Source organism: Biomphalaria glabrata, chromosome 6 (genome assembly GCF_947242115.1).
Source record: "Biomphalaria glabrata chromosome 6, xgBioGlab47.1, whole genome shotgun sequence".
NCBI lineage: Eukaryota > Metazoa > Mollusca > Gastropoda > Planorbidae > Biomphalaria > Biomphalaria glabrata.
In genome coordinates, this window is record NC_074716.1 from 49648978 (window position 1) to 49663068 (window position 14091).

The 14091-nt window shown below is 36.5% G+C and overlaps 1 protein-coding gene across 2 annotated transcripts in view; it reads left to right on the top strand.

Moving 5' to 3' along the window:
- Positions 1–659: 659 nt before the first annotated feature.
- The window catches only part of LOC106068209 (xaa-Pro aminopeptidase 1-like), a 45886-nt gene continuing 32454 nt past the window's right edge, over positions 660–14091 (top strand). Inside the window, exons 1-5 of one of the 2 annotated variants that reach the window (XM_056033423.1) lie at positions 660–855; positions 7363–7417; positions 10026–10093; positions 12697–12816; positions 13135–13198. In XM_056033423.1, the coding sequence (XP_055889398.1) occupies positions 844–855; positions 7363–7417; positions 10026–10093; positions 12697–12816; positions 13135–13198 (319 nt within the window). In that variant the 5' untranslated portion in view covers positions 660–843. Of the gene's footprint in view, positions 856–904; positions 1296–7362; positions 7418–10025; positions 10094–12696; positions 12817–13134; positions 13199–14091 lie in introns of those variants that run through there. The other variant, XM_056033424.1, reaches the window with a different exon arrangement.

A 14091-nucleotide genomic window follows, 5' to 3' on the forward strand; every position in this document is an offset into this window, starting at 1 on the left:
TTTCTCTCTTTCTTTTCTCTCCTTTCTCTTCACTCTTTCTCTTCACTCTTTCTCTTCTCTCTTTCTCTTCTCTCTTTCTCTTTACTGTTTCTCTCCTCTATTTCTCTCTTCTCTTTCTCTTGACTCTTTTCGCTTTTACTTCTCTCTTTCTCTTCTCTGTTACTCGTTTTCTTGTCTGTTTTTCTTCTCTCTTCTCTCTTTCTCTTCACTCTTTCTCTTCTCTCATTCTCTTCACTCTTTCTCTTCTCACTTTCTCTTCACTCATTCTCTTCACTCTTTCTCTTCTCACTTTCTCTTCCCTCTTTTCTATTTTTCTTCTCTCTTTTTCCTCTATTTTTCTCTCGTTTGTGCTCTAAGCTCATGTGACCATATCTGATACCTGGTAGGTGTCGACCCATCTTTTTAACCAACAGAAAGACAAAGGCATGTATTGGTGGTCGATGCGGACAATGCTCTAGAGGAATGGTCGGGGACGCTTTCCTCACAAAAAGAATCAGCATTAGTGCCCCAACGATCCACCACCACCACATTGCAGGTACAGGTAAACAAATGAAATGGACGCCGAGACTGTTTTTTTTTTTTTTGCTGAAATAAAATAGATACTAGCTACAGGTAGTCAAATATATATACATGGTAAGTTATAGTACCCTGGAGTTTGGCACGTTTATGACATATGTAACCTACATGAAACCAGTTGTTGAAAAGTCCTTAGGTCTCAAGCGGTGTTGTGTTATTTTATTTTAAGAGCAGACTTGTTCTCTTTTTTTTTCTTGCCTAATCACCGTTGTCCGTGTACGCGTTAATTCAGAGGCCAAGCTGATCTCAAGGGCTGATGGGATTTTTATGTTGCTAAAGGTTTGAGCATTTGATGGTTTGTTTATTCTAATTAGTGTATATAGGTGTGCATTGTGCGTCGCTTATCTGAAAAGGTCTGTTTTGGGTTTGATTTTCATGTTGCTGTTTTATAACGAGTTTTAGCCTCATGAATAACTGAAAGAACTCAAAAGGAAATTTGTCATTCTTGAACTCGGAACCATCGAGATGGCAGCCCGAAGCGCATAGCAGACAAATAAGTATACAGTTAATTTGCGTTAACTGACATAGAAGAGAGCACTTGACAGAAGGCGGCCTCCAAACGATACCGTTTGGGATTTTTCTTTTTACAAAGGCCACTGGATACACATTTGAGACCAAAAGGAAATCTACCGCCGAGTACAGACGTAGACGGTGAAATGAGAAGCTAAACCGACCACTGGCAGACAACGGTTCTGTCTACGCTGGATGTGGCAAAATAAGTAGGTCCACTCTTCTCTTAAATCTTCGAACTAGAAGATAAGCCTTATTATTATTATTACTATTATTATGTCAGAGACGAATGAGTATTCATTCTCTGGCGCTGCCAGGGTCGAGTTTCGTTAAAGAGAAACAAAATTCATCGTAGTCCCTTTAACAGTTTCCACTGAAGAATTTTCTGGTGATGTGGCAGGTCTGCAGAAGTACCGCCCTCTGACAGGCAACGAAGATGTTCCTAGGAATGTTAAGGACCTTGAAGGTATTTGTGAGGTCAGTTGTTATTATCCCCTCGGTTGATGTAACAATGGGGTATATTGTTGTTTTAGATAATTTCCATAGACGCTTAATCCCCAAGCCAAGGTTCCCATATTTTCGTTGTTTTTCCAGCTCAGTTTTTTTTAATTATGAGATAGTGGTACGGCGATGTCAATAATGGTAGCGGCTTTTTCTTTTTTATCGATGAGCAGCAAATCAGGGCGATTACAATCTATCGTTTTGTCAATCAAAATAGGCCTATCGAAGTACAGTAGATGATCCGTAGACTCGAGAAACTCTTGTGGTGAGTATTTATGACAAGGAGGAGTGTCCTTACCGATCAAATTGTGTGTCAAAGCCAAGTGCTGGTGTATTAGCTTTTCAACCTGGTTATGGCGACCTAGGTAGGCAGTTTCCGATAGAGCTGAACATCCTGCCATTATGTGTTCAATTGACTCGCCCACATTTCCACATTTTCGGCATTTGTCAACAATATTGAGTTTTAGGATATGTTTCTCGTAATTTTTTGTCCTAAATACTCTGTACTGTATTGCTGTGACAAAGCCTTTAGTTTCATGGTAGAGATGACCTGCTTTGAGCCATGCTAAGGAAGCAGCCTTGTCAATATTGTCCCCATCTAATAAATCCTGGAATTTCCGTGGAGTGATTTTTTCTTCCCATTGGCGAATCTCATGCCCGACGTCGTCCAAACCTACATAGGAGACCGACCTCTTGTGTTTGGTCATGAGGTTGTGAACTACCTTCAGTAGACACTCGACTCATTGGTGAATAACAATTTATTTAGACTCTATCGCCTGTGTACTTTATTCCTTATTCATCTTTGTCCTGGGAGAAGCAACGGGCCTGTTCTAAGTCTCCTCAAAATTAAAAAAAAAATTAGATCAAACAGAAATGAACGTGCATTGATTTGTTTATTTTGATCTACAATCTCCGTAATCAAGCTTTTAAGATCTAGGTCCATAGACATAAATAAATATAGACTGGCCGAAGGAAGTAACTTCATGTAACTTGAAAACATGTATATCTATTGTATTCGGATTTCCGAACTATGAAAAATTGCATGATCTTCATTCTTAAAGATTTAAAAAAAAAACTAGCGAAAATAATGTAATACTTATATAGGTGTGTGGCTGAAATAGATATGAATACTTAACTTTTATACTGCTCATAAATGCTGTATAATAAAGTACACAAAATTGCAAGTCACAAATTTTCGTTTCATAAAACTCTTTAACCCTTTAGACGCGTTGTGGTAGTCTAGCCTCTAAACACTAGACAATTCCATTTTATATGCACTCTTGTTAAAATACTCCGCACTTTAAGGGTTAATCGGCCAGTCTATATTTATTTATGTCTATGTCTAGGTCTAACAAACATGGGGAAGTGACGCAGCAAAAATGGCGTTCCTAGTCTATGATAAGAGATTACATTAAATCTATAAAAAAAAATCTTCAAACCTAATGAATGTAATCACCTTAAATAGATATAGATCTACAACCATGTGGCAGTACTTGAGTATTGGTAAAGTCTAGAGTACAAATACTTCCTTAATCTCGGTAATAAGTGCACTAAGACTCTGAAAGACACAAAGATAAAGGCACATCCCTCGTCCCATATGCTAGGACAAATTTGTACTAATGCTCCTTCTTCCCTAGTGCTATTAGAGCATGGAATGGGTTGCCTGAGCTAGCCAGGAAAACCAGTGACTTGGCTGAATTTAAGTCATTGGTTAATATGCATGACTAAATGCATGACGCGTAGGACGTAATCATCTTCTTTTTTGAAGTAACGTCTGTATTATATAAGATAAGAAGAATTGAGGGAAAACACGCCATACCTTCCGGCGGCCATTATTATTAATGTTTTGTCGGTCAGAATAGGCCTATCCCAGTACAGCAGATGTCCAGTATACTCGAGAGTATTTATAATTAGGAGGCGTGTCCTTACCGATCAAACTGTATGTCAGACCCAAGTGTTGGTGTATTAACTTTGAAACTTGGTTATAGCGACCTAGGTAGTCTGATTCTGATAGGGCTGGACATCCTGCCATAATGTGTTCAATCGGCTCACCCACATTTCCTCATTTTCGGCATGGGTCAACAACATTGAGTTGTAAGATATGCTTCTCGTATTTTTTTTTGTCCTAATTACTCTGGCAGCGGCCTTTTCTTTTTTATCAATGAGCAGCAAATCAGGGCGATTAAAATCTACCGTTTTGTCAGTCAAAATAGGCCTATCCCAGTACAGTAGATGATCCGTAGACTCGAGAACCTCTTGTGGTGAGTATTTGTAATATGGAGGAGTATCCTTACCGATCAAATTGTGTGTCAAAGCCAAGTGCTGGTGTATTAGCTTTGCAACTTGGTTATGGCGACCTAGGTAGGCAGATTCCGATAGGGCTGAACATCCCGCCATTATGTGTTCAATTGACTCACCCACATTTCCACATTTTCGGCATTTGTCAACAATATTGAGTTTTAGGATATTATTATTATTATTAATATTATTATAAAAGAGCGAGTAGTCATTCTCTTGGGAAGCCAGGGTCGAGTTTCGTTAAAGGGAAACAAAATTCATCGTAGTCCCTTTATCAGTTTCCACCGAGGAATTTTCTGGTGATGTGGCAGGTCTGCAGCAGTACACTAGCGGATCCAGCACTTTGGAGTGGGGGGCACTTGTTTTCCAAACCCCAACCCTAACGCCCAGTAAACCCTAACCCTATGCATAAACGCACATACAGCATACGGTATACAGCATATATATATATATATATATATATATATATATATATATATATATATATATATATATATATATATATATATATATATATATATATATATATATATATATATATATATTAAAATTATTAAAATATATATATAATTTTAAAAAACGGTGTTTCTCAACTTTCGGAAAAAAAATAGTCATGTTGGTTGCCTTTCTCTTGACAGCTAGGGGGGTCTGGGGAAGCGCTGCGAGCTCCCCCGGTGAGGCTCGGGGCAAAGCCCCTACGCCAAGCGTTTTCTTGCATTCTTCACTGCAGAAACGCAGCTCATTATTCCTCCTATTTATAAAAGGCAGGTCAAATTAAGTAAAATAAAGTAACATGGGGGCGAAGGCCGATCCTGAAGAGTGACTGACAATCCAGGCACTAGTAGCGTAAGTAAATCTTTATTAATTTTTATTAAATATTATATATAATATATATATATATATATATATATATATATATATATATATATATATATATTATATATATAATATATATTAGGTGTAATTATCGTAATATTATCTTCATGTGAAGCGAGACCTCTTGTAATAATAATAATAATAATAATAATAAAACTCGACCCTGGCAGCGCCAGAGAATGACTACTCGTTCATTTCTAACATAATAATAATAATTTTTATTGTTTGTATGGAAATTTGTCTTACAATTTGTGCATTACACCAAACAAAAAACATTATAACTATAAGAAACCAAAGTGTACATTCACACCAGACTCACTCATAATTTACATGTGACAAAGTTTATACCAGATTGTTTTTATTTAATGATTTGATTGCCAGGGGAACAAAAGAGTGTTTGTGTCTGTTTGTCTTTGCTATTGGTGTCTTGTATCTCTTTTGTGATGGTAAAATCCCAAAATCCTGACACAAAGGATGATTCTTTATTTCGAGGATCTTGTTAGCTTTTTTATAGATGTTTGTCTCAAACAACTACATAAATGGGGTTTGTTTTTTGCCAATGATTTTACCAGCAGCATTTAGGATTCTATAAAGTTTATTTTTAATGCTCAGATTGCCATACCAGGCAGTGATATTGAAACTTAAAATATTGCAGATCTGAGCGTGATAAAATATAGCCAAGGCCTTTTCGCTAACATTAAACGAGGACAGTTTTCTTAGTAGTAGGCCTGTTTTGGTCAGCATAAGACACCAACAGAACGATGGTTAAACGCTCAAAATTATTCAATTTTCAAGAATATTTTGAATAATGTTTTACTTGAAAAATATTATAATATGAATTTATAGGCTCTTACTACATGGCATATACAACCGATTTGTTCCTTGGAAAGATAAGATACTTCACAGATTTAGATTGAGACCATGATTATCGACGCTGAAAAAAAAATTATTCGAAACATAATACTTTTAAAAAAGCTCATTTGTAAGTGATACATTTTGTTCAATAGGCATGTTTGTAACTTTGTTTTGTTACTGAACTATAATTCAAAGCTAAACAAAAAAAAAAATTCGGAAGTGGGAGGAGAAATTAAGTGGACCAATTCTACTCTAAATTTTTGGCATTTTTAAGATTCAAGCATAAATTGTGAGTTATAGTCCCAGAGCTAGCCAGGAAAACCAGAGACTTCGCCGAATTTAAGTCATTGGTTAAAATGCATGACTAAATGCATGACGCGTAAGACGTAATCATGTTCTTTTTTAAAGTAACGTCTGTGTTATATAAGATAAGATTTATTTATACAGTATAAAATATCAGTATGAGTAAAAGATATGAAAAAAGCGACTAGGAAAAAAATATTTTGCCTCAGATCTCATCTCAATTGTTACTCTTATACACAGTGTAATAACTTAAGGGAGGCAACTTAACGAGATATGTGTGTTTATTTACAAGAGGACATGACAAACACATAAAATTGGACCGCCGCCCCCCCCCCCACTCAGGGGGGGGCAGTAGAAGCAATCGCCCCCCTCCCCAAGCCACCAAATCGGCTAAGATACCAGAAGAGAAGCTACATAATAGAATATGTATATAATAATTCAACTGATTTCGTTCACAAACTATGATTTCTCCATAAAAGTAGGAAAGCCCCCCCCCCTCCTCAAAGAGTTTAGGTGGTAAGGGCAATAAATGTATACGCCCCCCCCCCCCAACACCAGCCAATCGGCCAACAGGGAAACGACATAATGTGAAGATCGGTTAAAATGTCAATAACAAGTTTGAATCATATTTCATTGATTCTGTAACCAAGCTGTGATTTCTACAAATAAATTCGACCGCCTCCCCCCACTCGAAAGTTTATGGTGGGGGGGGGGGACAAGATTGATGCCATCGCCCCCGCGCCATCCAAAAAATTGGCCAGCAAACTAGAGGTAGAAGTATAAATAGTTAGCATATATTATTAACATAAGTAATAAATTCGTAAACAATTAGTGTGATTTCTTTACTAAAACTCGGCCGAGTTGGGGGGGGGGGGAGTTGGATCAATTAACAAAGCTTATATTAGGCAAATAACTGCACATTTACAGCCAGACAATACTATAATATGTGTTCCCTTTTTCTATATGAAACAAAATTAATAAATTACCACAAGTTAATTTATTTATCGATTTTTTTTTTTTGCTTGATTCATGTTTTGTTTTGTTAAGGACAATGAATAATTGTGCAAAGTTTCAACTTGATCCGAGAACTGGAAAGTGAGATAAATAATGTGTACAAAATGTATAGCAAACAGACAGACAGACAGACAGCTTCGCAAAAAAAGAAAAGACTTCCTAACTTAAATATTTTCAGTTTGTAAATTTCAAGTGCTGGCACAAGTTCAGCTGTAAATCAGAGCTGCTTTATTGTGTGTATATATATATATATATATATATATATATATATATATATATATATATATATATATATATATATATATATATATATATATATATATGTGTGTGTGTGTGTGTATGAGTGTGTGTGTGTGCGTTCGTGTGTTTGTGCGTGTGTCAAGTTAAGTGCTGAACTTAATATACCTGAACATAACTCTGTCATCGCAGATTGAAGACGAGAAGCAGAGAATGCAAAGACTTTTTAAGGCCACTGTCTTTACAGGTTTGTTATCTTCACATTTATTAAGTGCATTCTCTCTCAATCACACATGCGTAGACATTGGGGGTAGTGTCACAATGAAACAGGATAATATGTGCATTACGCCACTTTAAAATATATGAATATGATGGCATAATATCCAATTGTTTCCCGGAGTTGTTTAGGTGAAAAACTAATTGAATACCTCTTTAAGAAACATTATATTTTAATCCTTCATGTAGAAATCGTGAAAAGATTTATTACTGTCGTAGACCGGTCACTGACATGTAGCCCCAAATTGCTAGTACATTTAAACCGCTGTAGGCGTATTATATTTTGAATTGTAGAACTTGAAATAACTTGAAAAAAAACTTCTTTAAAAAATCAACAACTAAATATAGCTTTTATTAACATTATAGACAAATTTGACTTGAGATATAGGTCTACTAGCAAATAAGATATATCGATATTTAAACAAAGTCTAACTCACTTAGAATAACCATAATTAAAAACCTTTATGATGGTTTCACCTGCCAAGTAACCCACTGTGGCAAGCTGTCAGAGGAATTTCCAGTCACAACAGGAGTCAAACAGGGATGTCTTCTTTCACCACTTCTGTTCCTTCAAGTATTGGATTGGGTCTCAAAAGAAGCTTACTCTAATTCAGGGAAAAGAATCCAATGGACTCTCACACAAAAGCTGGGGTTCGCTGATGACATAGCCCTATTATCACACAGACTACCGGATATGCAAGAAAAGGTCACAGATTTAAGTGAAGTAGGAAAAAAGGAGGCCTCAAAAAAAACCACCAAAAAAACTAAAGTACTTAAAGTAAACAATAAACAAATTGGAGACATAGTACTGGATTCTCAGACAATAGACCAAGTAGAAAATGTTATATACCTTGGGAGTGTAGTCAGTGTATCAGGTGGAACAGATGAAGACATCAAACGTCGTAAAAATCTAGCGCGTCAGACATTTACACAGCTAAAACTAACATGGAAATCTCCTCACATCTCAAACGTATATTATGACAGAGCCTATTTTCTTGCGTCATTCTCCAAGACTAACAATTAATGCTCTTTTTTTATATCATCACATTGGAAACACACACACACACCATTATACTTCATAGCAATCACACACTATATATCAAGTAATTTATAATTTAATTTCCTATTAGACTTGACATTAGTTTGGGGAAAGTAAAGTTCTAGTCTCAAACCCAAACATTGTGGTGCCAAAATACCTTTTGATACAATTTGAAAGAATCATTCGTCAAACATATTTTAAGAAAGCTCATAAAAGTTAATAATTTACAAAGTAAATAACTTTATAAAGCTTAGGGCAAGAGGAAGAGTGGCCGCGTGGCTAACTATCAATGATCAATGGGGGCTACAGGTCAAATCTCGACTTCAGGCGAGTTGCTTACTGAGCACCCAGACAGCACGAAAAAGTGTTCCAAGATAGCCCCTCCGCCCACAGGTCGACATCGGAGATTAAACCAGGGCGCTTAGAGCATGTTATAAGCTTTACACAAATCAATTTTAACAAAAGACATGAGGACCAGAATCTTTATAAGTTTCTTAATTGGTATAGAGGCGCGATGGCTGAGCGGTAAAGCGCTCGGCTTCCAAACCGGGGTCCCGGGTTCGAATCCTGGTGAAGACTGGGATTTTTATTTCGGGATCTTTGGGCGCCCGTGAGTCCGCCCAGCTCTAATGGGTACCTGACATTAGTTGGGGAAAAGTAAAGGTGGTTGGTCGTTATGCTGGCCACATGACACCCTCGTTAACCGTAGGCCACAGAAACAGGTGACCTTTGCATCATCTGCCCTATAGACCAAATGGTCTGAAAGGGGAACGTTACTTTTTTTTTCTTTTTTTTTTCTCCAGTTTTGGAGGACATGGTCGGCATTCTTTTTAATTGGTATGCGTGGTCTAGAGGCTAAAGAGGCTCTAGAGGTCTTGGCTTGGCTTGGCTACCCACGAAGGTGGCTCGAGGTTGGTCCTCGACTCGAGCAGAGATGTGTTTAATGAGCGTCTAAAGGCATGACGGAAAAACTTTCTCCCAGATACCCCCTACCCCCCACAGTGTCACAAATGAGATTGGACCATAGCGCTCTGAGGCACTCTGAGCATGCTATAAACATGAAAGTAGCGCTATATACCAGCTACAATTTATTTATTTATTTATTTATTTTTACATTCCTAAATGTGTTAAGCGTGGTCGAGAGTGCGCTTGAACTTGGCTTGTCTTGTCTACCTAGAAGGGGGCTCGAGGTTCGACACCCGACTCGGGCAGAGTTGTGTTTACTGAGCGCCTAAAGGCAGCACAGAAAACCAACTCCTAGATACCCCCTCCCCCCCCCCACTGGTCCACATATGAGATTGGACCAAAGGGCTCTGAGCATGCTGTAAGCATGAAAGTAGCGCTATATAAAAGCTATAATAATAATAATAATAATGTATGATGTATATTTAAGTTTTTTATAAATAAAACTTAGTATAAATAAAAAGAAAATTTGAGTAAAAAATGTTTTAAAAATAATTTCAAACACAGCGTGTACACTTAATGAATATTTATTGAGCATGTGCATTTTATTATATTATATTTTTTTTTTGGTTTCAAGTTTTGTGCTGCTCCCTTATCCCAACGTCAGAGATGGCACAGGCGAGGGCTGGATGTGATCAAAATGAGGTGAGTGGATTGAAGTTTTATTGGTTGAAAATTATACTTGCTTTTAATTTCATGTTGATGGTCAGGGTGGAAATGGTAGAGACAAGACGGACAGACATATTTTGCTGCCTCTTTTTAAAAGCTTTTATGATATATATATCAAATCATTCTGACTGTGTACACATTTTGTACACGTTATTTCTCCCACTTCAATGTTCTTAAACACAAAGACGAATCAATTAGAACAAGTAAGTACTAAGGCAATCAGATAGTGATAATTAGTTTTGTTTTGTATCGAAAAAAGGGAAATACTTCTTGCAGTATTGAGATTTTTAATGGTTGTAAATGTGGAGCTCATCCCCTTTGTTTGCTTGCTGAGTGCATTGAATAATGTTTTTAACTCTTTCTCTCCTAACTGACGATACCAACGTTGGTTCCACCAGAATGTGGTAAATAATTACGCAGAGAAAGAGTTAAACTTACTACGTTCATTGTGTTGAGAACAGTGGAGTTTTCCTCGTTTTAAAGAATAGATAATGAAATAGACGTGAGTGGTGTAGAAATAATCTGAAATCCTCTTTGACCTCCCAGCCCGAGGGACTTCACCTTAATGTTTTTTTTTTTACACATTTGTGCCAGTATAACTATAATCAGTCATCAGGTAAATGTCTTTCTGCAGCTGTGTCAGAACCAAGAGTCCTTCAAAAAAAAAGCGTCATACAATTCATATGAGTCCCTTTCGTCATGATCATCATCATCATCAACAACATCAACATCATCAACATCAACTTAATTATCATCATCATTATCAACATCAACATCATGGTCATCAACATCATCATCACCACCTCATCATCATCGTTATCATCATCATCAACATGATCAACATTAGTAACATAATCGTCGTCGTCATCATCATTATCAACGTCAACATCAGCATGATCATCATTATCAACATCATTATCAACTTCTTCTTCATCGTTCTCATTGTTATGTTGGAGTGTTCAGATGACTAGACCAATACATGAGATGAACTGCGCAGTGGTTTCCAAATCAGGGAGCTCTCCATATAGTTTTCTTTCTATTGGGGTGATTTGGGGCCAATGTCTTATACGGGCCTCTTGGTAGAGAGAGCAGTTTTGGAGGACGTGGTCGGCATTCTCTGGTGATACTCAACATGAGCAGATTTCACTGGTTCCAATTTTGAGCGTCCGGTACATGTGTTGTCGCATTCTGTTGTGTCCGGTCCTGAGTCGAAAGATTATACGTTGGTCTTGTCGGGATAGTTTATAGTAAGCGTCATCTTTCTTGTGATTTGGATGAGGGCTCGTCCATTTCTCATTTATTTTATTTACAATTAATTTCTTCATTTCTTCTGGATAGAGTGCAGAGTTTATTAGTGAGTTAGTTCTCCCACTCTTGGCGAGTGTGTCAGCCTTCTCATTTCCTTCTAGTTCTATATGAGCTGGTATCCATATGATATATATCAAATCATTCTGATCGGTAAAAAATAGTGTACACGTTATTTCTCCCACTTCGCTGTTCTTAACAAAACACGAATCAATAAACACAATTAAGTACTAAGGCAATCAAATAGTGATAATTAGTTTTGTTTGGTATCGAAAAAGGGAAATACTTCTTACAGTATTGAGATTGTTAATGGTTGTCAATGTGGAGCTCATCCCCTTTGTTTGCTTGCTGAGTGCATTGAATAATGTTTTTAACTCTTTCTCTCCTAACTGACGATACCAACGTTGGTTCCACCAGAATGTGGTAAATAATTACGGAGAGAAAAAGTTAAACTTACTACGTTCATTGTGTTGAGAACAGTGGAGTTTTCCTTGTTTTAAAGAATAGATAATAAAATAGACGTGAGTCTTAGGGGTGTAGAGATAATCTGAAATCCTCTTTGACCGTTCATCCCGAGGGTCTTCATCTAATGTTTTTTTTTTACACATTTGTGTCAGTATAACTATAATAATTCATCAGATAAATGTCTTTCTATAGCTGTGTCAGAACCAAGAGTCCTTCAAAACAAAGCATCATACAATTCATATGAGTCCCTTTCGTCATGATCATCATCATCATCAACAACATCAACATCATCACCATTATCGTCATCAACATCAACTTAATTATCATCATTAGCGTCATTATCATCATTATTATTATCAACATTATCATCATCATCATCATCATCATTATCAACATCAACATCATGGTCATCAACATCATCCTCACCACCTCATCATCATCCTTATCATCATCATCAACATGATCAACATTAGTAACATAATCATCGTCGTCATCATCATTATCAACGTCAAAATCAGCATCATCATCATCATTATCAACATAATTACCAACATCACCATCATAAACATCATCATCATCATCATTATTATCATCATCAACAACTCAAGAACCTCCTGAGGGCGAGTATTTGTAGTAAGGTGGCGTATCTTTCTTAATCAATTTATATATCTAAGCCAGGTCTTAGTTATGCGAACTGTTTACGGCGACCCCAGGTAGACAGATTCAGATTAAGCTAAACATCCTGTTATTATTAGTAGCAGTAGTAGTATTTGTATTATTGAGTATCATCTCATTGAATTCTACTTCAGCTTAAGACCAGGGTCAACACAACCGACAGGCTGATAGCTTTCAGGACAGCTCTATCAAGTATACATGCAGATTCCAAACAGCTGGCAGCTTTTATAGTTTTTTCAGGAGACGCCCACAATGTAAGTATTTGAATGCTGCTTATTATCTGTTGTTTTTGGTTTTACAAATCCTCTATTCATTTCGTAACTTCGTGGACATTTTTAAAACCTAAAACCTGGGTTGGTGGACGCCATTATCGAGCAGAATTTAAGTCATTGGTTAATATGCATGACGCGTAGGACGTAACCGTCTTCTTTTTTGAAGTAACGTCTGTATTATATAAGATAAGATTAGATAAATTTTGTTAATGATAGACGTGTGATAGACGCCATGATAATTTTTCATAATAAGGTGCAATGTTGTGTCCAAAATGTTCATGGTTTTGGTTTAATGTCTAGAGTGAATACCCAACAAAACATGACAAGAGACGAGAGTTTATTTCTGGCTTCGAAGGTTCAGCAGGTATGACTATTTTCGTCTATTGTATTTACGAAGTATGCACTATAGAAGCACTGTGTCAACGAGTTATAAACAATGTTGACCTGCCTCTGTATATTAAAGAATCGATCACACTTTTAGTATAGCCAGAGTCACCTAGTCCAGGCTAATAAGAAGTAATGCCCCCGTGTTACAAGTAAAATTGTTCTCGTAATGTGTATCTCTTTTTAAGTAGCTTATAGCTTTCCGTCTGTCTGGGTGGTGTCTTTTACACGTTATTTCTCAAACTTCTCATTCTCTGGTCAAGCAGAAACCTTTCACAATTATTCATTGTCAATGACAACACAGGAATCAATCACAAAATTAAGCAATTAATCAATTAAATAGTTGTATTTACTTATTGTTGTTTTGATAGAAATGTACTAAGATGAGGGGAGGTAAGTCTTGTGTAGAGGATTAAGTCACTCGCTAAACAGTTTAAACCAACAAAATATTATAAAAACTTCTAGTTTTATAAGTACTTGAATAGCTAAGTGGCAAAACACGTCTGCCTTCTATCCCGGAATTAGTTAGGTTATAAAATCTCCAACATAAAGAAGGAATGTATTTAAAAAATAAAAACCTTTGTTACTTGTTTCTTTGTGGGTTTTTTTTTAGTATTTGGTGTTGTTTTTCTGACTTATCAATTTAATATGGACAATTCTATCTAGAACATGTTCAGGATTTTAAATTCTGCATGTCTTTAATCGTCTTTGTTCTTGGCTATACCCGTAAACTTCTCAGTACAAAGCTGAGCTTTTGTTAATTATCATATTTCTTCTCATTTTATTTATTATAAAAATACAATTGTATTTTGAGATTAAGATAGCTTTTCCAATCATTTTCAGTCTATCCCATTTCATTTTTTGCTATGAAAA